The 24,227-nt window shown below is 40.2% G+C and overlaps 1 protein-coding gene across 1 annotated transcript in view; it reads left to right on the top strand.

Moving 5' to 3' along the window:
• smco4 (single-pass membrane protein with coiled-coil domains 4) overlaps positions 1-16,155 on the top strand; it is an 81,969-nt gene extending 65,814 nt beyond the window's left edge. Inside the window, exons 2-3 of the mRNA XM_003219280.4 lie at positions 4,685-4,751; positions 15,342-16,155. Coding sequence (XP_003219328.1) covers positions 15,462-15,641 — 180 coding nt within the window. The 5' untranslated portion in view covers positions 4,685-4,751; positions 15,342-15,461 and the 3' untranslated portion in view covers positions 15,642-16,155. The remainder of the gene's footprint in view (positions 1-4,684; positions 4,752-15,341) is intronic.
• The last annotated feature ends 8,072 nt before the right edge of the window (positions 16,156-24,227 follow it).

Below are 24,227 nucleotides of genomic sequence, written 5' to 3'. Positions count from 1 at the left end.
CTTTTTCTGTCAAATTTGTTGTATAACATGATGTTTTGGCACTTAATTTGTAAAATCATAACCTAATTTGATGTTTAATAGGCTTTTCCTTAATCCCTCCTTATTATCCAAGATATTTGCTTATCCAAACTGGTTGGGATTTCTGGGAATTGCAGGCCAAAACACCCAATGGTTGAGAATCACTGCTCTCGATGTCAGAAATTCCAGAGTGTCCCTAGATTATGTTTCAGTCTGGACAGCTGGATCAGATCCAGTTGGCCCTAAGCACTATGGCATCACACTTTCTCTATGCTGAATAGCATAGGGGACAAGGATCGCTTGTCCCGTGTAGTTTCCTCTGGGCAGCCATGGAGCCCCATCCATGTCTCTGGCCATTGCTGATGTCTGAGTGAGGTGACCATGCAACCAGCAAGAAAAAGGGTGAAGTGATGGTCCAGCAGAGCCAATTCAGCCTTATGGTTTATCTGGATGCATCTGGCCACGGCTTTGACAGCGAAAGCAGATAAGCCTTTAGCCTACATTGCCCACCTGGCATATTGAAGATATGAATTATGACTTACTTTACAACAAGTATGGTTCGATCTCATGGGTTAGGGAGCTGCATTGGTCCTTCTGGGGACCTTGGAAGGCTATCTCCCTGCTTTTGCCTCATTTCCCATTTTTCTTTTTTAGAAAATAATTTTTCTCTTATCAGCAAGAAATGACACAGGAGTCAAATTCCAAATTACCAAATACAAGCCAAGGCACCTATTTTACCACAAAACAACTGGGAAAACTATTGACTCGAGTATAAGCCGAGGGTGGGAAATGCAGCAGCTACTGGTAAATTTCAAAATAAAAATAGATACCAATAAAATTACATTAATTGAGGCATTCGTAGGTTAAATGTTTTTGAATATTTACATAAAACTGTAATTTAAGATAAGACTGTCCAACTCGGATTAAATAATTATTCTAACCTTCTTCAATGTAAATGTGCTTTCGTATCCTTCCAATAATAATAAAGTGATAAATGTAATAGTAACAAAAATAGAGTAAAATAATAAATATTATTATTATTATTATTATTATTATTATTATTATTATTACATTCATTATTTTACTCTGTTGTTATTATTATTATTATTATTATTATTATTATATAGTAAAATAATGAATGTAATAATAATAATAGAGAAAAATAATAAATGTACCTTATACTGTATACTTGAGTATAAGTCAACCCGAATATAAGCCGGCCAGGACCTTCACTCGGGTATAAGCTGAGGGCAGTTTTTCAGCCCTAAAAAGGGCTGAAAAACTCAGTTTATACTTGAGAATATACAGTATTTCCTGGTGGAAAAAGGCTTCTCCTGGATCTAAATGGTGGTGGGGCAACACAGATTTCATGTCTCCTTGGATCATTTGGGGACATAATTTTTTTTAAATGGCCAGTTTTATGGGACCCTGGAGGTTACACACAACCCATGAAATGCATTTCCCCACCTCTGCCTTACAAGGTTATCATTTCACTGTGTGTAAAAGTTTTCAGAGCAATATCTATAATACAGATGCAGGCCACATATTGTTTCATGCATGGTCATTTCGTATGGCGATTGGGATGCGTTTTTCTTTCTCCCCCCCCTTGCCTCCTCCTAGGCAGATAATGTCACCTGCAAAGTGTTACTGAGATGCTCAGAATGATTAAAACTTAATTGAAACAGTTCCTTTCTACCTGCTGCCACTCCGACAGAATACGGAGATGGTTTTCATTTTTCCAAATGCATTGGAAAGCAGGGAAAACTCTCTATGCTGCACTTACTGTTAAAAGCGAGGTTTTGCTAATGGTGGGTCAATTTTGATTTAGGCCTGTAATTTGGCATGGGGGAAAAATACCTATCTCCAGTCTGAAGGACAGTAATTTCATGGGCTCTCCTAATACTCCCGGAATTGCCTTGCATATAACTAAAAGCTTTTTACCCTTGAAAATACGGAACCAGGGCAAAGAGATCATAATACTTCAATAGCATATAATGGGTTGCTGGAAACTTCTGTGATACGCTGCAAAAATGTGTCTTCATACATTGGAGGAAATAAATGAATCTTTACAGCAAGCTGAGAATTACCTTGGTTTCAGTTCGGTCTCCTGATGCAAACGCATTGATGACAGAGCTAGAGGAGAGGGGTTTTTAGTATTCTCATACAATTTACTTTCCCTGGGAAGATATTTTTCCCCTTCGTGCAGCATTGACAGAACTTGAAACTAACGTCATAACTTGTAAATGTTCCTATTTGAGATTCAGAATTCTCCAGCTATCATTTTAAAACCCCTAGAAGTGTTAAAGTCTAGGGGTTATATGTGTTGTGTTCCCTTATTTTGAATTCTAAAATACTCCAGAATCATCCACATGGATCTGATGAAGTAAACTGAAGGAGACACAACAGAATGATAGCAGTTTGACTCCACTTTAACTGCCATGACTCAATACTATGGAATTCGTACTTTTGTTAGCTATTTTTCATTCTTTGTCTCATGAAACAACAAACTACATTTTCCAGGATTCTGTAGGTAGGAATAGTATTTGTCAAAGTGGTGTCAAACTAGGTTGTTGTGAGTTTTCCTGGCTGAATGGTCATGCTCCAGAAGCATTTTCTTCTGACATTTCATCCACACCTATGGCAGGCATAGATTGTGAGGTATATTGGAAACTAGGCAAGGGAGGTTTATATATCTGTGGAAGGTCCAGGGTGGGAGAACGAACTCTTGTCTGTTGGAGGCAAGTGTGAATGTTGCAGTTGATCACCTTGATTAGCATTGAAAAGCCTTGCAGCTTCAAAGCTTGGGCTGCTTCCTGCCTGGGAGGGAGGTGATTAGCTGGCCCTGATTGTTTCCTGTCTGGAATTCCCCTATTTTTTTAGTGTTGTTCTTTATTTACTGTCTTGATTTTAGAGGGTTTTTTAATACTGGTAGCCAGATTTTGTTCATTTTCATGATTTCCTCCTTTCTGTTGAAATTGCCTCATGTACAGATAAAGAATTGTTGAAAGCTACAGACAATGCGGTCACTGTTGCCTGTTTTTGGTCAAAAATTATTTAGCCGCTTGTGCTCCCTCTATTTTATCAGTTTTATACTTATTTATGCAGCGCTTTTGACTCTAAATAAATGTTGAAATTGTCCACATGCTTGTGGATTTCAATGGCTTCTCTGGGTAGTCTGACCTGGTGGTTGTTAGAGTTGTCCAGCATTTCTATGATCTCGAATAATAATCTGTGTCCAGGTTTGTTCATCAAGGGCTCTGCTATGGCTAACTTCTCTGGTTGAATCAGTTTGCAGTGCCTTTCATGTCCCTTGATTCGTGTTTGGGCAATGCTGCGTTTGGTGGTCCCTGTGTAGACTTCTCCAGAGTTGCATGGTGTCAAACTGTTGCCATTCTGCGGTGTGGATGAGAGATGAGTCTATTAAAGCTTATCTTAAAAACGTATTTATCCTAATAATAATAACTTTATTTATAACCTGCTCTCTCTTCCTAAGGGGGCTCAGGGTGGCAAACATTCAATGCCATAGGTAAAGGTTATGCCCTGACATTAAGTCTAGTCCTGTCCGACTCTGGGGGTTGGTGCTCATCTCCATTTCTAAGCCGAAGAGCCGGCGTTGTCCGTAGACACCTCCAAGGTCATGTGGCCAACATGACTGCATGGAGCGCTGTTACCTTCCTGCCAGAGCGGTACCTGTTGATCTAGGCCGGGCTGTGGCGCAGGCTGGAAAGCAAACCAGCTGCAACAAATCACTCTGACCAAGAGGTCATGAGTTCGAGGCCAGCCCGTGCCTGCGTCTTGTCTCTGTCTCTGTTCTATGTGATGGCATTGAATGTTTGCCTTTATGTGTGCAATGTGATCCGCCCTGAGTCCCCTTCGGGGTGAGAAGGGCGGAATATAAATGCTGTAAATAAAATAAATAAATAAATAGTCACATTTGCATATTTTTTAACTGCTAGGTTGGCAGAAGCTGGGGCTAACAGCGGGAGCTCACCCCGTTCTCCGGATTCGAACCGGCGACCTTTCGGCCAGCAAGTTCAGCAGCTCAGTGGTTTAACCCGCTGTGACACCGGGGGCTCCATAAAACAATGCAATGAAACAATACAAACTAAACAAATAGCCCCATGAATAAAACACCCATAACAAATTACAGCAACTACTCACAAAGTTTAAATAAATAAAACATACAAATCTATTAAACCTACGAAGTAACAAGACTAATCGGTTTAAAAACAGTTAAAATGACCATTGTTATATAATTAGTCCCCGAGTGCTACAAGATGACTTTGATTGTTTAAAAATTGCAAAAAGCAGCTGATTACAGGGGGACACTAGCAATGATACATTTCTTTCATTTCCCCCCCAAAAAAGTTTGAACATCACACCTGAAAATGCTGCTTGATGAATAGCAATGCCAACAGTGCAACTTACAACATGTCCAGTGTGGCTTCGTTTACATAATTTCAATGGATAGTGAAACTCGGGCCAAGTTCAGCCCTCCAGGTGTTTTGAACTTCAACTCCCACAATTCCTAACAGCCGATGCTGGAATAACTTGTTGGCCCATCTTCTTAAAAAGTGTTATGTGGAACTATTTCACTTGCTTCTCATTATTTCGAATGTTCTTAAGAAGTGGTCATTTCTTTATTTCTTGATTTGTTTGCTTTCAGCTCTGACCGGCATGTGATTGTGGTCCCAAAAGGATCTTGGTAACTGTGAAGACTCTCTCACTTAGAGGTAAGATAAAGTTCATTGGTTGAGTCAGAGTTTCATATTTTGGCAGTGTATCCCAAGGGATAAAATACCCTAAATGTACCAGATCTTGTCTGATCTTGGAAGATAAGCAGGGTTAGTTCTTGGATGGGAGACCACTAACAAATACCAAGTGCTGTAGACTATTTTTCCAAAGAAGGAGCTGTCAAAACTACTTCTGTATATCCCTTGCATTACCCATCCAAACCACATTTCAAGGTTTTGAAATTGATCATCAAAGAGATGGAGGAAAAGCCAGCAGGTTTTGCTGTGTTTCGCTTCTTTCGGATACATTCTCCCATCCCACTGGGCTAAGCAAATCATAATCTACCACACTTTCATTTGCCAAAATGTATGAGGTTCCTGCTTTGAGACATAGTAAGTAATACTGAAATATAAGTGAGCAAAGTTCAATTTGGTTTACCGCTAGTTTGCAAACATTCAGTTGATCTGGAGGTCAAAGGAGGAGTATATGGACTTGGGAAGAGGGAAAATATTGGGCAATTAGGATATTGCAGTAAAGATTTTCTATACCTCGGCTCAGCCGTTAATCAAAACGGAGATGATAGTGAGGAATCAGATGAAGGCATAAGAAGGGAAGGCAGCTATGAGTCAGAGTCATTCATGCCATAATATTTTCATTTTCTGTATATGGTTATAAAAGCGCCACAGTGAAGAAAGCTGATCGGAAGAAAATCAACTCGTTTGAGAAGTGATGATGGAGGAGATGCCATGGTTGTATAGATATCACGGATGGCCAAAAGTACATGTTAATTGATCCAGAGGAAGGTGGACAAAAATGGTTCAAGGGGGCAAAAAACATGATCAAAATGTGTTATCGAAGTCATTCGTTGCTGGAATCACTGGTTGCTGTGAGTTTTCCTATTTGTATGACCATGTTCCAGAAGCATTCTCTCCTGACGTTTCATCCACATTTGTGGCAGGCATCCTCAGAGGTTGTGAGGTCTGTTGGAAACTAGGCAAGTGGGGTTTATAGATCTGTGGAATTCAGATCAGTCAGACTTTAAAGCTGCAAGGCTATTGAATGCTAATCAATTGCCAATTGCAGCATTCACACTTGCCTCAAACAGACAAGAGTTCTTTCTCCCACCCTGGACATTCCACAGATATATAAACCTCACTTAACTAGTTTCCAATATACCTCACAACTTCTGAGGATGCGTGCCATAGATGTGGGTGTAACGTCAGGAGAGAATGCTTCTGGAACATGTCCATACAGCCCGGAAAACTCACAGCAACCCAATGATGAAAATCCCTCCAGAATGGCAAATAAAGAACAAGAAGAGATGAATGATCTCACTAAAAGGAGAAGAAGGTTCACATTTTCTTGTAATGACCTGTTCAAAGTGTAGGTGACAGTCTGCTAAAGGTCACCTGATAAAGATTACAGTAGAGTCTCACTTATCCAAGACTCGCTTATCCAAGGTTCTGGATTATCCAAGGCATTTTTGTAGTCAATGTTTTCAATATATCATGATAGTTTGGTGCTAAATTCAGAAATGCAGTAATTACAACATAACATTACTGTGCATTGAACTACTTTTTCTGTCAAATTGGTTGTATAACATGATGTTTTGGTGCTTAATTTGTAAAATCATAACCTAATTTGATGTTTAATAGGCTTTTCCTTAATCCCTCCTTATTATCCAAGATATTCGTTTATCCAAGCTTCTGCCGGCCCGTTTAGCTTGGATAAGTGAGACTACTGTATTAGGAAGCAAGTTGCTTGGACATAAAGTTCAGGAAGATAAATGATGCCAGAAAAAAGAGTGTCTTAAGGAAGACTTCAAAGGCTTGTGGGAGACCAATTCAACTATTTTTTTTCTGCAGTATCTGTGACTGACATTCAGACATTTCAGATTTGAAGCACTTTTTAAAAGTTGGTTTATCCCCACTAAGCAACCATGTCCATGGTGTAATAGGTCCTGCTTGATTCTTACCAATGGAATCAGTTGTGTCAGTCAAATTCTCCATCCATGTTTCCTTTTTTGTTTTTGTGGGGGTCCTAAACCCCTAACCCTAGCAAATGTGAAAGGCTTGTCAGAAAGATTAAAAATTAACTATATATTTTTAATTACAAAAATGAGAGTCAAGCACTGAAAGGGTTAAATGGATGCAGTTACTCAGCTTCCGTGAGAGAAGCCCCAGGTTAAAGACCTTGTGTGTAAAGCTCATGTGTGAAGCTCCAGTGTAAGTTTGTTAGGAGAGGAGGCTCTGTGAGAGCGAAACTGTTTATCTGCAAGAGGAAGAAGCCCAGCGTGGAAGCAAAGAAGGAAGTATAAAGAATTTAATTTGTGTTATGGAAACCTTGTTCTTGTAAATAATGCAACCATATTATTTTGCTATAAACAAAAGCCTAAGGAAGAGATAACATTGGTCTGTTTGTTTTGTTGGTTTTTTTAAATCACTTTTGGCTATTTTTGCTGGGTCACACTGCTGCTAATAAGTGACTCTGCTGTGCATTTATGAGGAAGGTCTTTTGTTAATAAGCCCACTCGCCCCATAAGGCTGATTAAGCCAAAATATGAAACACAGGTATCCATAGTTTATTCGCTCGTTTAACCAGGACCTCAAATTGGTGTTTCTTGGATTTTGTCAAATCCAAGAAAGGATTTATCTCCAGAATCCCTTATCTCCAGCTGTGAAAGGCGAGTAGGATGAGAAACTGCTCAAGATTTTGTGTTCAGATACCCGAAAGTTAAATTTCAGAACAGTAGCCTTTGATTCTATCATCCCTCTGCTTTTATGGTGTAATATTTCAGCTGTCAGCTGTGTTGATAATGCAAAGTTTTGTGTGCATGGACTCAAGAGCGAGGTGCATCGAATCCCATCAGGCAGATCCTCAGCAAAGTGGGTATACATCATTGAAGAATGAACAGGCAACTCCATCTTTCTTAGGCTATTATTTTAATATATACCAAGTAGACACATATACACACACAGTCTTCTTAAAGAGCAACACAGACATCTCCTTATCTAGGCCCATTACATATTGTAAATATTTCATGTTAGGCATCTCAACAAGGTATGCATCTTCATCATATTCTTAGCAGACACATAGTCTAACACAAGGAATTGAACATTTAGATGTCTTCCATGGAAGATACACACAGACATGCGTATAATTATTAACAGCCTTCTCTGAAAAATAATACACTTCCACAGCAATTTATCTTTCAATAATATAGCCTAGTTCATGTTTCAAGAAGTGATTTTTCTATCCCTCTCTCTAATTGTATGTTAAAGGTATTTACCTGCCAGGAACACTATCTGCAACATAAAGTCTCTCAGAGACAGCTAGTTGTGACCTTGTGGACGGAGAAAGCTTTTATACTTTTCTTCGTCTCCTCTTTTATACTTTTCTTCGTCTCCTCTCCTCCTTTTAATTATTATTTACTAGCTTGGGCTCCCTATTTTGACAGTAACTTTACCAGTTCAATGGGTCAAACAGAGCAACAATATATACAGTAGTCTCTCTGATTTCTTACAGAGAACAGAGGGAATAAACAGTTCTTTTAAAACAGTCCCTTTAAATATGCCTCATTGCCTTAAAAATGATCAGGCTTCAGAGAGTCAGCAGCCATTAATTCCCTAGCTGTTACCTCTTCCCTCTCAGGTAAAAGTGCCTGCTCAAACCGTTTCTCTCAGCAGCAAGCCAGAGACAGTAGCCAATCAGAATGTTGGCTCCTGGCACACTTAGCCAATCAGCTGCTGACACATGTCCAGTCAACTCATTACATCATGGTGCCTTTTTACAAATCCCCACAATATCATTGCAATATGTCTTTCTAGCAATATGTCTTACCCCTAAGGATTAAAGACTCATTGAGGATGGAGTGTTCTCAGTAGACATGGAATATCGACTGGTTTCTGGAAGTACAAGGAGAAAAACGAGGTTGGGTAGAAGTCCAAAACCCAATGGGAACTGGGTATTCTTATAGAAGGCATGGCTGGCTTGCTAAAACCTTGAAGAAGAGCATGCCATGTTGCCAAGTGCTGTTGTGGATGCCTTTTATTATCCCTTTTCACCAAAATATAATAGCCCTGGACTAAAGCTGCATCTGTACTGTAGACTTAATGCAGTTTGACACTACTTTAACTGCCACGACTATGGAATCATAGTTTGGTGAAAACACCAGCACTTGTTAACAGGGAAGAAGGCTAAAGAATTTGCAAACCTACAACTCCCACAATTCCATAAGATTGAACCTGCAAAGGATGTACCATTATATGAGAAAGGAATTGAGTAGTACACCTTTTTCATTTTGAGGGTCAAAGAAAGATGGTTTGGGTTGAGTGATGATAAAACAAACAGTTGTACTCACAGCCAGTAGAGTAAAACCTATTTGAAGCAGGGCTCTCGCTTTGTTGACCTGAGGTCTGAACGATCAAAACTGTGGCAAAAAAGCAGCTTTCCTTCCCCTATTATATACACACATGTCTCTTTTGTTGAGACTGAAATTCCATAATGACACCAGACCTGGAAGCTAAGCCGAATCAGCCTTGGTTAACACTTGGATGAGACCCTGCTAATGAATACCAAGTGCTTGAGGCTATATTTCAGAGAAGGAGGTGGCAAAACCACTTCTTAAATATTCTTTGCCTAAGAAAATACCTTTTTTAAAAATCGTGTCAGAAGTGAATCCAGGCAAGTTCTGACTAGACTGCCCTCATCTCATCCATTAGTGGTGATGCTGTTTTTATTATCTAATTTTTATCTGGTTATTATGGTGTTATAATATATTATTGTGTTTTAATCTCTTTTATTTTACTTGATACTGTTTATTTAGTTATGTATACTTGTTTTAACTTATCATACCTTGTTCTTGTTTTGGGCTTGGCCCCATGTTAGCCGCCCCGAGTCCCTTCAGGGAGATGGAGGCGGGATAGAAAAATAAAGTATTATTATTATTAAGTTGTTTCTGGTGTGAGAGAATCGGTTGTCTTTAAAGTCGGTGCCCAAGGGACGCCCGGATGTGTTACTATCCTGCCGGGGGTGGGGGGTGGGGGTGGCTTCTCATGTCCCTGCATGGGAAGCTAGGGCTGACAGATGGGAGCTCACCCTGTCTCATGGATTCGAACCGCCAACCTTCAGGTCAGCAGTTCAGCCGGTTCTCAACCTGTGGGTCCCCAGGTGTTTTGGCCTACAAGTTCCAGAAATCCCAGCCAGTTTACCAGCTGTTAGGATTTCTGGGAATTGAAGGCCAAAACATCTGGGGACCTGCAAATTGAGAACCACTAGTTTAACCCAATGCGTCACCGAAAATCCTATGAAACTAATGGGGAATTGGCAACTTGAAGATGCTTTCGTTTTGTAGGTTTCTTTGCAATACTGAGTACTACAATTTCTGCTTATTGGTGGATTCTGGGAGCTGTAGTCCAAAGAAGTAACTATTCCCAGCTCCAGCTAATTGGACGCAGAACCAGCAGAAATCTTTCTTTTAGAGTCGATTCCAACTGTTTGCAGACAAAATAAATAAATAAGGCCAAAGCAGTCCTTTGTCTTCAAAACCAAGCACAAAAATCTATGTCTGGACACTTTCTTTTTCTTCCTCGCCTTGTATAAAACAAGTGATTTTGTAGCTAAATGTTTTAATATTGCCACGTCCTTTTCAGATATAGATTTTCCTTTTCATAAATCCAGATGGTATGGATTTCCTTTTTTATTAGAACTATTCTTTCAAAAATAAACATAGAAACCGGCCCATTAAATATGCCGTGGAAGGCATTTGCTTGGCGTCCATCAATTTGACTTACAGTAATTTCCGTCTCCAATCCAATTTCCATTATGCGCGTTGTGCTTCCATACATCAGAAGATAAGTACAGCAATCCTGGAGCTGACGGTGAGTGGAAGGGGGGGAAAAAGCCTGCCTTGGCATCACACACACTTTTCCCTGAAATCGACTTTATTGCTGCTTAAGGAATAAATTGGAAGATTTTTCCAGAGTCTCACTTCTTATATAGAGGGACTCTGTGATTCATCCGTCCTCAATCATAGCCATCTTAGTTGGGTTTTGCCTTCTTTTTCTTCTTCTTTTTTTGCTTTTGAGATAACAAAAGACTGCTGTAAAATTAAATGAGCACAGTGGTTGTTTTTAGTAACTTGCCGTGTTTTCTTCCCAGCGGTGAGTCCTTATGCAGATTAGTTCTGGTACTGAGAGTGACATTGAATGTGTGCCGTAATGTGCAGCAAAATAAAAGCATGTTCAATAGCACAATTTTTCCTCCCACTGCAATGCCGTCATGACTGCAAACTTCTTTGTTATGAGACTTGCAAACATTGAAGATGTATCTACATCAGGCATGGGCAAACTTTGTCGCTCCAGGTGTTTTGGACTGCAACTCCCACAATTCCTAACAGCCTACCGGCTGTTAGGAATTGTGGGAGTTGCAGTCCAAAACACCTGGAGGGCCAAAGTTTGCCCATGCCTGATCTACATTGTAGAACTAATGCAGTTTGACACCACTTTGACTGCAATGGCTCAATGCTCTTGACTCATGGGAGCTGTAGTTTTACAAGGTTTTCTTTGCCAACGTGTGCTGGTGCTTCACCCAGCTTCAAATCCTCAGATTCGATAGCATTGAGCCTTGGCAGTTAAAGTGGTGCCAAACTGCATTAGTTCTTCAGTGTAAATGCACCCTGAAGTAAGAGGGAGATTTCTACTTGTTCAATATAGGAATGTGCTAAGCACTAATATCTAAGTCTTATTTCTGTGCCTATTCCTCGTGTTTGGTGTACAGCCACAGAATGGGACTTTCTAAAAATCCCACTGAGGTTGTGAGGTGAAAAATATTTTCAATACTGGGAAAAACTGAAAACACAAAAAACCATATTTTAGTGCTAAACACTGTGGGAGAGGCCTCTGGGATCTATTAAATGATGGTGTTTTAATGTATTCCAGACAGGAAAAGGATAAATACATCCTTGAGGTCACATTGACCACAAGGTTGCATTTTGCCTACTCTTACTATTTAAACACTCCCCAATACAAAAGTTTTTATAAGGGGATCATTATAAATCAGGGCCAGCTAACACCTCCCAACAAAGGATTATTTATTTATTTTATTTATTTACAGTATTTATATTCCGCCCTTCTCACCCCGAAGGGGACTCAGGGTGGATTACAATGAACACATATATGGCAAACATTCAATGCCAACAGACAAACAACATATATAGACAGACACAGAGGCATTTAACATTTTTTTCCAGCTTCATGATTCCGGCCACAGGGGGAACTGTTGCTTCACTGTCCAGTAGTGGCTGTACTTCCTCATTCCATTCCTCGTGTTTTGCTGGCAGTTTTATGAATTAGTAAATTAGTTAAGTTAGCCTCCCGCATAAAGCGTACCTAAATTTCCCTAATTGACAGATGCAACTGTCTTTCGGGGCTGCATAGGTCAAAAGCAAGCCGGGCTATTTAATGGTCGGGGGCTTAACCTGACCCAGGCTTCGAACTCATGACCTCTCGGTCAGTAGTGATTTATTGCAGCTGATTACTAGCCAGCTGCGCCACAGCCCGGCTGTGGCGTCAAACTGAGTTAACTTTTCAGTGCGGATGTACCCATAGTGTTTCTAACATTGCCAAGGCAGGAATGAAAACCTGCCACCACCTTTCCGCACCGTGTGTTCTTTGGAAGGCTTCGGTTCATCAAAAACACACCCAATCCTTTTGATAATGCTCGACGTATCTAAAATCAAGTGTACCCATTCTTTAGTAGTGACCTCAAATCTAACCTTGTCCTTGGGAGCTGAATGAGAGCCAGGCATTGAGAGTCTTGTTCTGCTGGAAATCCTCCTTTTGTTCCAAGAACATTTGGTGGTGATCACAAAAGCAGGTTTGGGTCTGGATAAGATATAACTTTCCCCCGTTGAGTCATCTGCCTCACATTATCAGCGGGAGGCTTGGAGACTTTTTGTGGAGGGTCTTGCGTTCCAAAAATAGCATCCAGGTCATCCTTATTGACAGAACATTTAATTCTCGACCTGTCCATTAAGTCTTTAGCAACACTGTCTTGTTTGCCCTGCTGCCTGGAAAAATGCTCTACACTGCCTTGCAGCTGAATTAAACTTCCTCACATACAGGGTTTGATGGCCTTGGAGAAGTCTCTCTCTCCCCAGCGCATGATGGATGGATGCAATTTTTTCTCAAGGAGAGCATTATTACAGTCTTCTTCTGAAGGGCTGGTTTCCCAGGGAACTGTAGGACTCCCTGTGCGATTCTTCAGATAGAGTAACGCTACCAAGCTCCCGTATAGATTCAGCATAGTATTAGCTTGAGATGTTTGTGTGCAAATGAGGATAAGACCCCTCTAAGAATTGTAGAAGTCGATTTGCAAAGAGGTTGCCATGTCCATGCAAACAAAGCCTTGTGGTGCCTTTAAGGCTTCATCAGGCTCAACATCAATACGGCACAGATATCTATATCTATGTCAAAGGTAAATGGCGTAAAGTAAAGTTTAAATTTCACAACAGTTTTAGAATTCCTACTATCGTGTTTGAGTTAGTTCTAATGGTCTATGCAGAAATAATGTCAGATTACTGTTCAATCTTAAATATAGATAGGTAAGGTTTCCCCTGACGTTATGTCCAGTCGTGTCCGACTCTGGGGGTTGGTGCTCATCTCCATTTCTAAGCCGAAGAACCGGCATTGTCCGTAGACACCTCCAAGGTCATGTGGCCGGCATGACTGCATGGAGCGCCGTTACCTTCCCGCCGGAGCAGTACCTATTGATCTACTCACATTGGCATGTTTTTGAACTGCTAGGTTGGCAGAAGCTGCGGCTAACAGCGGGCGCTCACTTAGCTCCTTGGATTCGAACCTGCGACCTTTTGGTCCGCAAGTTCAGCAGCTCAGCCACTGGGGGCAGTGTATATTTAACTTAAAAAGTATAAGTATTTAACATCTATATTTCTAGGATGTGTTAACCCTAACTCTAACACCTAGCTGGGTCTTTAAGAGAGAGTTTCTCTAACATTGTGGTTCACACATCCTAGAAATATAAATACAGTATACATACTTAAGATTGAATGGTAATACGACATTATTATTTCTGGGTTGTTGTATGTCTTTCGGGCTGTGTGGTCATGTTCCAGAAGAATTCTCTCCTGACGTTACACCCACATCTATGGCAGGCATCCTCAGAGGTTGTCTGGGGTCATGCCTCACAGCCTCTGAGGATGCCTGCCATAGATGTGGGTGAAACGTCAGGAGAGAATACTTCTGGAACATGGCCACACAGCCCGAAAGACATACAACAACCCTGTGATCCCAACCATGAAAGCCTTCGACAACACATTATTATTTCTGCATAGACCACTAGAACTAACTCAGGCACGATAGTGGGAATTCTAAAACTGTTGTGAAATCTAATCTTTACTCTACACCATTTACCTTTGATGAGCCTTTAAGACTAACAGATTTATTTTTAGCAAATTAAGGCAACTTCCTTAATTGCATATGGTGAAGTATTGAAAGTTTCAGGTGTGCCAGCATATTGCAAATAAGTTGTATTATTATTAACACTAATCATAAATAACTGGGATAAATCTCTTGGCAGAAAGTAAGGGAACTAGCACATGATGAATACAGGTCAACTGAGCAGTTTATTGAGTCCGAAATAATAAACATTGAAGAAAGTGTTGTGTTAAAATTAATGTCCTCTGGCAGCTTTTGAGCGTGTACCTGGTAGACTTACATCATCTAAGCACACACAAAGCTCTCAAAACCTATTCATGCATGAGCTGTGTTAAGTGACCAACAAAGATGGGATTGGGTTGGTTTCTGGGGCTGTATGGACATGTTCCAGAAGTGTTCTCTCCTGACGTTTCACCCACATCTATGGCAGGCATCCTCAGAGGTTGTGAGGTATATTGGAAACTAGGAAAGTGAGGTTTATATATCTGTGGAATGTCCAGGGTGGGAGAAAAAATGCCTGTCTGTTGGAGGCAGGTGTGAATGTTGCAATTAATCACCTTGATTAGCATTGAAGCCTTGCATCTTCAAGGCCTGGCTGATTCCGGCCTGGGGGAATCCTTTGTTGGGAGGTGTTAATTGGCCCTAATTATTTCCTGTCTGGAATTCCCTTGTCTTATGAGTGTTGTTCTTTTTTTACTGTCCTGATTTTAGAGTTTTTTCATACTGGTAGCCAGATTGTGTTCATTTTCATGGTTTCCTCCTTTCTGTTGAAATTGTCCACGTGCTTGTGGATTTCAGTGGCTTCTCTGTGTCGTCTGACATGGTGGTTGTTAGAGTGGTCCAGCATTTCTGTGTTCTCAAATAATATATGGGTACCCGCCTCATCACAGCTCATGACAGGGCACAACATAGTTAGAATATATCATCATAATAAAATATGTTCAATAAAATGCCATTAAAACATATTTTTAAAAATACACATATTAAAATATATGGAACAAAGATTAAAACATAACATAGTTAAACAGTTACAATTCATAAAAGTCCATTTGTCTCTGTTCAGGCTACAGGAGATCAGCTATTCTTCCAGTTTTGTAGGATGACAAAGTGTTTTTTCTGTTTCTTGTTTTACAGATTTCTACATAGAAATCCATCAATCAGCGAAGGGGACGCTTTCAGCTCGAAGTTTGTATTGTGCAGAACCCTGTTTTAGATTGAGTTTGGTGTTGACGAAAAGCCCATAGGAGGAGGAGAATGAGACAACTCAAAGGGAAGCCCAAAAAGGAGACATCCAAAGACAAAAAGGAGAGGAAGCAGGCGATGCAAGAGGCCCGGCAGCAGGTCACGACGGTGGTGCTCCCCACGTTGGCCGTGGTTGTGTTGTTGATTGTGGTCTTTGTTTACGTGGCAACCCGCCCAAACACAACCGAATGATGTGGCTTTCGGACTCAGTGACGTTGGGCCGTTGCGCTCGCTTGCCTTTTTGCCAGGAGCCAAAAACACAAAAGGGTTCCCAAGGGGGAAAAGGGAATCCTCTTTCGAATCCCCAGTCGTTATTTTGTTTGCTTTGACTCGATTCATGCTCCACAATTACTCTCTTGGAATGTAGTACAAGACACATTGGCCTCCGTGGCAAACAAACCGCATCCTTGCGTCCAGCTTATGTGCCTTTTAGACCTCAGCAGTGAGTGATTCTCCCCTTTCTGAACACTTTTCTTGTCATAAAAGTGGATCTTGTTGCTTTCCAAATCTTGTTTCAATTGGCCTTTAACCCTTCAAGTAATCAGTAACATTGCTAGTGTTAATTCTCATGAATTCTTGTGTGTTGGCTTCAGAACTTCCAAAGAAGTGAAACTTTCCTGCGCGTTGTGATTATACAAGCATTTGAAAATCCTTGACTGAAAAATATATTTATTTTTGGAATAAAAAAGACAACTCTTGCATACAACATGTTTCATTTTGATTTGATTCTGTTGTGAAATATAACCTGGTATAGACAGGTTCCTTTAGTCTCTATGAGGTTTTCTGCATTGAACAATTTAAGATAATATTAAGGTCTTAACCAGATTTTTTTTGTCTGGCATTATATCTTGCAGGAGTTTAAGTGATGATTAAATATATTTCTTGAATCATTTCAATTGTTAAATGGCAATTTAAGTGTTCTGTGTGTAGGTCATTTAAAATAATTTCACTCAAGATTTCCAGCATCATTTCACTTGAGAGGCTCTTTGAAACAAAAAATGAAACAGATGGCATTAAAACTGAAAACTAAGCAACTTAGATGCCTCATATTGAGTTAGAATGGCAATGCTCAGAATCCTCCAGACAGTCAAGAAAAATAACTTCTCCAAGTTATGGTTTTAGCTGAAGACTACAATATGAACCTCATACCCAAGGGACCAGTATCTGTGGTTTCACTTTCCTGCATCCAACATAATCTGTCCTCTAGGAATTTTATGTGTCCTCCGGGTGATTCTATGGTGGGCTTCTACTAGAAGTTATCAAAGGGTGGATCTGCACTGACCCACTATCCCCAGGACAATTTGGCGTGGCATATGCCAGATCGACCCTGGAAAGGTTTCCACAACAACAACTAGCCATTGCAGAGGCAGGAGGGAATCTTGACTGTCCTTACTATCCCTCGTGTTCCCCATGTTGTGGTAGTTTCCAGCTGAAATATGGGTCCTACTGGTCAGACATCACTGGGAGTGATGTTGGCTGGGAGTGAAAAAAGAGGGTAGAAGAGGAATCACTTAAGGCGATCGCTGACCAGTAGGACTCATGTCGCAGAGACTGCTGCAACATGGAGAACAAGAGGTGGTGGTAAGTGCCAAAAGGAATAACTATTGAATTCAAAGTGTCCGGGTAGGGGAAGAACCATAAGAATACAAGTTGAGCAGCACTTATCCAAAATGCTTGGAATCAGAAGTGTTCTGGTTTTTGGATTCTTGGGGATTTTTGGTATAGCAGTACAGTGTTCCCGCACTACTTCGCGGTTCACTTTTCGTTGATTCACTGTTTCGCAGTTTTTCAATAAACTAAAAAACTATTATAAATCATAAAAAAATACAATTTACAGCCTAAGGAAGGGAGGAAGGAGAAGCCAAAGGGAGAGAAAAGGAGCCCAAGTGGCAACGGGAGGAGAAGGAGGCAATTTATCAACACACGATTGGTCGATAAAGACTTAAAATAGTGTATAACTACTAAAATAATGTATAAATATTAAAATAAATATAATGTCCCTACTTTGCGGATTTTCACTTAATTGAGGGTGGTCCTGGAACCTAACCCCAGCGGTAAGTGAGGGAACATTGTAGTTGCTTATTATGTACATGATGAGACATCTTGGAGATGGGACCCAAGTCTAAACAAAACTCAAGTGTGTTCAATATACACCTTATTGCCTGAAGGTAATGTTCTACAATAGTTGTAATTCTATGTACAAAGTTTGTGTACAACGAACCAACAAAAAGCAAAAATGTCACTGTCACACAACTTCAGATTTCAGAATTCCATATAAGGGGTGTTCAACCTCTGTCTCCGGAAGGTAAGCCTTCTGCTCAACCTTGCAGCACACAGTAAAAGAAAGTTTTTCAGTTATTAAAACCAATGTCCCAAATTATATTTCATTTATTTAATTCTTCAAAATATTTAGAAGCTGTCTTTTAGAGTAAACCCTCACAAGGCCATGCACAACAAAAAGTAAAACAACACAGTGGCTCGGGGAAGAAGCATGTTTCGTATTCTTGACAGCACTCTTGAAGATCTACAATGGTCATCAACTTGGAAAAGTTGTTTTGGGGTCTACAACTGTGAGAGCATTTTCCTTGAAGATTCTGGAAGTAATAATATCCTGAAAAAAGTAATTTTCCTAAGCTCTGCTTTGGTCTGTTCTCAAGAAAGCCAGTTCTTGTGACACCAATCTTATTGCTTTGAATAGGCAAACACAGTAACATATTTTCAATGCTGATCTCAGTAGCTGTAGTAATACCAGCTGGTTTTTAAAAGTCACCTTCCAAATATGGTCAAACGGTCTGATTATATGAATATTATCAGATGCATGTTATTTATTTTTGAATGTGATATATACATACAACTTATATATACAGTATGTGTATATCACTCAGCTAGAAAGCTTGTGACTTTAAAAAAACCCTCTTGACTAAAAGAGTTCAAACTGATACTATGCATAAAGTGACGGCAAAAGAATGGAATGATTTATTACAATCATTTTAGCAGAAAAATCCCACTGTGTTTCTTTTACCAAGCCCATCATGTGTTCCTGCCACCAAAGGTGCTCATTATCCGATGCAGCTGTTTTTACATAGATTTCTCTTGCACCTCCCTTTTGCACAAATCCATTTATAGACCTGATTTTATTAGGAACCAAATTTTCCTGGCGTGAGTTGCCTTCTTGACTCAAGAGGCTTGGAGGGCCAAGGTGTGAATAGCACCTTTGTAATTTCTTTTATTTTATTCCGAGTGGGAAGAAAACAAAAGGGGAGACGGTTTGCCAAAAAAAAAAAAAAAAAGGATTTTATTTTCACAATAGTGAAAAATACCCGGTTCTTTTCAAACAGGGTGCATTTTCTTTGTGCTTTTAATCCTGAAGCAATTTGAAACCGCCAACAGGATCAAGCGCTCAAAAAAGAAAGAAAGCGGCATGTGGTACAGAAATGTCAGAATACTTGACCTCCGAGGTGGATCTTTGTCGATTGAGCAGCCTTCCTCAACTGAACCTTGTTATTTGAAGAGTTTTGCAAAAACTATTGTAGAAAATGAAACAGTGGGAAGCATTTTTTTTTCTGAGTAGTGGAAATAAGGAGCAAGTATGAGTGTGTTTGGGAAACGGGCTCAGAAGTTTCACTGTAGGTAAATTGGTACCCAACTTTTGGCATTAAAGTATTTCAATAGCACTTGACTTGAGCACTGCTGTAATTTGTTTTTTAAAGGAGAGGGAATAAAGGCTGCTCTAACTTACTTTAAGACAGAAAATAAAGACACTAACCACAGGATTCATGGGTTTAATATCTGCATGACCCAAGAAGAAAATATAACATGGCTGGAAAAGGATGTTAATTCTCATCCATTTTTTGAGGACTATTTAGTCCCTTTTTGTTCCAGATTTTATGCAAACTTTATGTACTTTGCCATGTTATCAGTTGAGTCTTAAGCATTGTCCCATGCTTTCACCCTGCTATGTACAGATTTCTTTTTTTAAAAAACAAAAATAGGCAAAACTTTATTGTTTCTGCCCCAAGGATGCATTTTTATCTCAGCACCAAGGAGATGGAGTGTAATTTTATGCCGCCTTGTGAACTGATATTGGACAACGTAAACCGTTCATTGATTTTTCATGTGGATTGCACGTTGAGGCAAAATACATATCAGCTCAGAACCTTGCACAACCATGTGTTAAAGTAGCAAGAAGCAATTTGTAATAGGATCGCATCCATTTCTGCACTACAAATATGAAGAACACTGGTGTAAAAGTTTGATCTGGAGGTTTAAGTCGGCTCATTCCTGTGTATGTCACCAACAGGATGCTATTTGAACAAAAATATTTTCCATTTTTCAACAAATCATGGAGATTTTGCTTATGCTGTGGTTTTTAGGTAGTCTATGGTTATTTGATGGAAGGAGAAGAACGTGAGGGTGCTAACTTGCTGTCCAAATCCTAAACTGATAAGCAGATAAGTGCACTAGGATCACTGCCACTTAAAATCTGATAAGACTCATTTTGAAGGAAATCATATCTGGGGCAAAAAGAATGCATCAAAGTGATGACTTGAATTAACTCAAAGGAATGCATCAAAGGACTTGGACACAGTTCTGGCCACCACAATTGAAGAAGGATATTGACAAATGAATGTGTCCAGAGAAGAGTGGCCAAAATGATCAAAGGTTTGGAACCCAATCCATATGAGAAGAGGATTAAGAAGTTGGGTATGTTGAGCTTGGAGAAGAGAAAGCTTAGAGGAAACATAACTATGATTAAATATTTAAAAGTTGTCCCATTGAGGAAGGAACTATTTCTTGATGGTAAGAGCTGTTTGATAATGAAATATGTTGTTTGGGAGTGTGGTGAAGTCTCCTCTGGAGATCTTTAAGCAGAAGCTGGATGGCCATCTGCTAGGAGTGCTTTCATTGAGTGTTCCTTCAGGGCAGGGGGTTGGACTGGATTGTCGAGATTCCAATTCCTATGATTCTGTAACTATCGCATGGAACCAGTATTTCATTGCAGTTAATCATAAAATACTGGATATATACTGGATACATAATGGCGCTTCATGCAGTTAAACCCTTGTGCTGGCTGGACTGCTGGCCTGAAAATTGGTTGCTGACCTGAGGTTGCCAGTTCAAATCCGCAAGACGCTATGAGCTCCCGTCTGTCAGCTCTAGCTTGCGGGGACATGAAAGAAGCCTCTCAGCAGGATAGTAATACATCTGGGCGTTCCCTGAGCAACAGCTTTGTTATTTAAATTATTGTTTCTTTGATTTTTTTAACTAGTTGCTTGAGAGTCCTGGTTGCTTTAGTTCCTGTTAAATGGGAGTCTACTCCAAATTCCAAACAGGATAATTTATTAATTATGTGTTTAAATGGCAAACAGTGAGCAACCCTAGCTGGTTGCCCCATCATGGATCGCAGGTTGTGGGTCATAAACTTCAAGACTTGGGACAATCCTGAATTAGCAACACAAATAATGAATAGCTTTTTTTGAAAGAAGCAGGAAAACAACCCCATATGATGGGATTATCGGTTTCGAAAGTCTCTTTAATCACTGGAAAGGGACATAGACGTATCTCCACTGGTGCCCTTTTGTTCCAATGGGGTGTTGGTTGCAAGACCTTCAGTGAGTTAGCATTCTGGAAAAAGCCTGCCATGGCCAAAAGCTATCCCTTTTCCTGCATATCTAGCAAGCAATTACTATCAAGGTTCCTTCTTCAAGCACTTCGTGGCACACAAATAACATGGCTTGACCTGCTTGTCAGGGCAGGCTGCCTGTCTGAGTTAGTAAAACAGAGCAGCTCCACGTACTCCTGCTCCCCAAACATAGCCATTAATACACAGCCTGGAGGAGCATAAATATATTAATCGCAAATGAATTAAAGTTGATTACAGAGGTACTGCGTTGCTGGTTTACACTGTTCAAATATGCATCCCTCCAACCAAGAACAGCTCTAGTGATTTCGCTTTAATGCAATCCTGTGTGCCAAAGAGACCAGAGGTTAGCACTTCCGATATAAAGTTTGCTATGTTTACTCAGAAATAAATCCCACTAAGTTCAAAAAGTAGGACTGGAGCCTTTTCATAGACCAAGAGTGGCCATAAGGGGACTTGATGGCTTCAAATAGCCATCCAGGGTTGTTTCTCTGCCATGTTCCAATCTGCCCAATCTGTTCCAATCTGCCCATTTCTATCACGGGTCAATGGGACGGGCCAATTAAAGAAAAACTGGAAGTGATTCCTGCCCACTTCCTGTTGTTAAAAAGGGTTCCTAATAAGCTAACAATGTCCACATGAGTCCTAGAGGGTATTTGGAGGCAATATGCTCTCCTAGCCTCCACAGTTCTCTGCCCCTGTTATAACACAAGTACAGTAGACTCTGTTAACTCACACTGCTGGCATTCTCAAACCACTGGCAAAAAATTGAATAATACTTTAAAGAAAAATCCACAAAACCTGTGTTCCATTAAGCTTGTCTTTATTGATCCTCATTGGCTTTTTATTACGGTGTTTCCATATTAATATCAAGTCAATTCAGAGGCTATAATATGACATAGTATAGGGTATACTTTCAGGCTTATTTTTAGTAGTAACTCTCAAGCAAGATTTATCTCCCTCCTTTCCTCTGCTGCCTGTTTAGTTAACATTATATTTATTTATCATGTCAGAAGCAAATTGAGAATCCAGCTATAATGTATTAAAAAAAACCCCACAAAAAGTTAAAAACTTGGCATTATGCTAGATTTCCTTTGACCAGTAGCTGGCCACTTCAATTGCCTGTGGTGGTGTTGTAAGAAAGTCCTCCGTTGTGCATGTGGCAGCACTCAGACTGCATTGCAGTAAGTGGTCTGTGGTTTGCTCTTCTCCACATTCGCATGTCGCGGACTCTACTTTGTACTTACTTAGTCGATCCCTCGTAGTTCGAGGACAATTGTCTTCCATCTCTGGTGTCTTAGGGGTGGGTTATTAGGTGGCTGAAGAGACCTATTCTTGATCCGCATGTTTTACCGCAGTGAGGACATCTGTTTCCAGGTGGAAGGCGGTCCTGGTCAGGGTTGGCTTGATGGGCCTTCCTCTTGGCACGTTTCTCCCTTAAGCCCTCCATTTGTGCCTCTTCGAACTCTGCAGCACTGCTGGTCACAGCTGACCTCCAATTAGAGCTTTGTAGCCCCATTTCTTAAGATTGGCTCTGCATCTTGAGGTGCTGGAGCACAATCTGTTGAGCACCTTCCAAGTCACCAGTCTTCTGTGTGCCCAGGAGGGAGTTTCTTATCCGGTATCAGCCACTAATTGAAGTTCTGGGTTTTTACCTGCCACTTTTGGATTCTCGCTTGCTGAGGCGTTCCTGTGAATATCTCCATAGATCTTAGGAAGCTGTTTCTTGATTTAAGGCATTGGCATGCTGACTGATATCCAAACAGAGGATGGGCCAGAGATGTCAATGCCTTGGTCCTTTCATTGCTGGCTGCTACTTCCCAACATATATAAGGTGGTGCAATACTGGCTAGACAGTATAATTTCTTGAGTGGTGTTGGGCATAGACATCCTGTGATAATGCGGCATGTCTCATTAAGAGCCACATCCACTGTTTTAACGTGGTGAGAGGTATTCCACACTGGGCATGTATACTCAGCAGCCGAGTAGCAAAGTGCAAGGGCAGATGTCTTCACCGTGTCTGGTTGTTTTTAAATATATATTTTTTATTTTTTAGTGTATATAAAAAATAAAACAGACATTATAAATAGGAAAAAAAACAGAAAAAAGAAAGAAGAAAAAATACAACAGAATAAGAAAGTTTGCAAAATGGTATACAGCCAGCACTCGTTAAACATGTGAAAAATTAAATTTGGCTGTACAGTTCTTATACCTTAATGTTTCTTATCCCTCTAGCCCCACACCTGTGAACCCAACCCTCCCTGACCACCGGCACCCCTCAATAGGGATCACAAAATTAACTAGCAACTTCCCATATATCTTCTTTCAGTAAATCCCATTTATTGCAACATTCAACTCTAACTTTGTCTTCTTTTCCAGATACCCAAGTGCCAGCCCCCATTTGTTTACAAATTATTCATTATTTCTTCCTCTGTTACTATGGTGGTGAAAGAAGCACACAATATGGTCAACAAAAAAGTAAAGAAAAACCCAGAAATGTGCCTATTAGGACTATTTAGGGGACATAATAGTTCAGGTGATGAAGACATTTCTCAATATGCTTTGTTTCTGCAAGACTAATAATAGCTAAAACATGGAAGGATGAAAAAGAGTTAACTATTAAAGACTAGAGAGATAAATTAATAGACTATATCCAAATGGCCACTGTATTTGGTTGTGATCTCCAGGTTGTGCCAGTCAGCTTTCATTAACAATGCAAGTTACTTTTGAAACTGGGATACTTTAAAAGCAGATGAAACAATGAGATGCCAAACTTTGATAATTGGGAGGAGTATGAGAAAAAGTGTGGTACAAATTATTATCCTCATCATCTGCCAATGTAGAGGCCAAGAACTGGACTGAAACATTTTGACATACAAAACATTGCTTTACGGCTGAGCTAGCACTTTCCCCCTGTAATTTTTTTAAATCAGTACTTCACAATTTTGCTACAAGTTCCTTGTGAACAGTAGGGAAAGTTTCGGCTCTGCTTTGTTTTGTACGAAATGAACTTCTGTAATGAGGACATCAAAGAGGCACGCACAGGAAGATTCTGGGAGGTAATTAGAGACCCCTGGAGAGAGAAAGACAAATCCAAAGAAAAGAAAATGAACGAGTATTTGAACGTTGTCGAGCCA

The sequence above is a fragment of the Anolis carolinensis genome, chromosome 3, assembly GCF_035594765.1.
Source record: "Anolis carolinensis isolate JA03-04 chromosome 3, rAnoCar3.1.pri, whole genome shotgun sequence".
Taxonomy (NCBI): Eukaryota; Metazoa; Chordata; class Lepidosauria; order Squamata; family Dactyloidae; genus Anolis; species Anolis carolinensis.
Note: the sequence above shows the minus strand (reverse complement) of the source record. Positions and strands in the feature narration are given on the sequence as shown.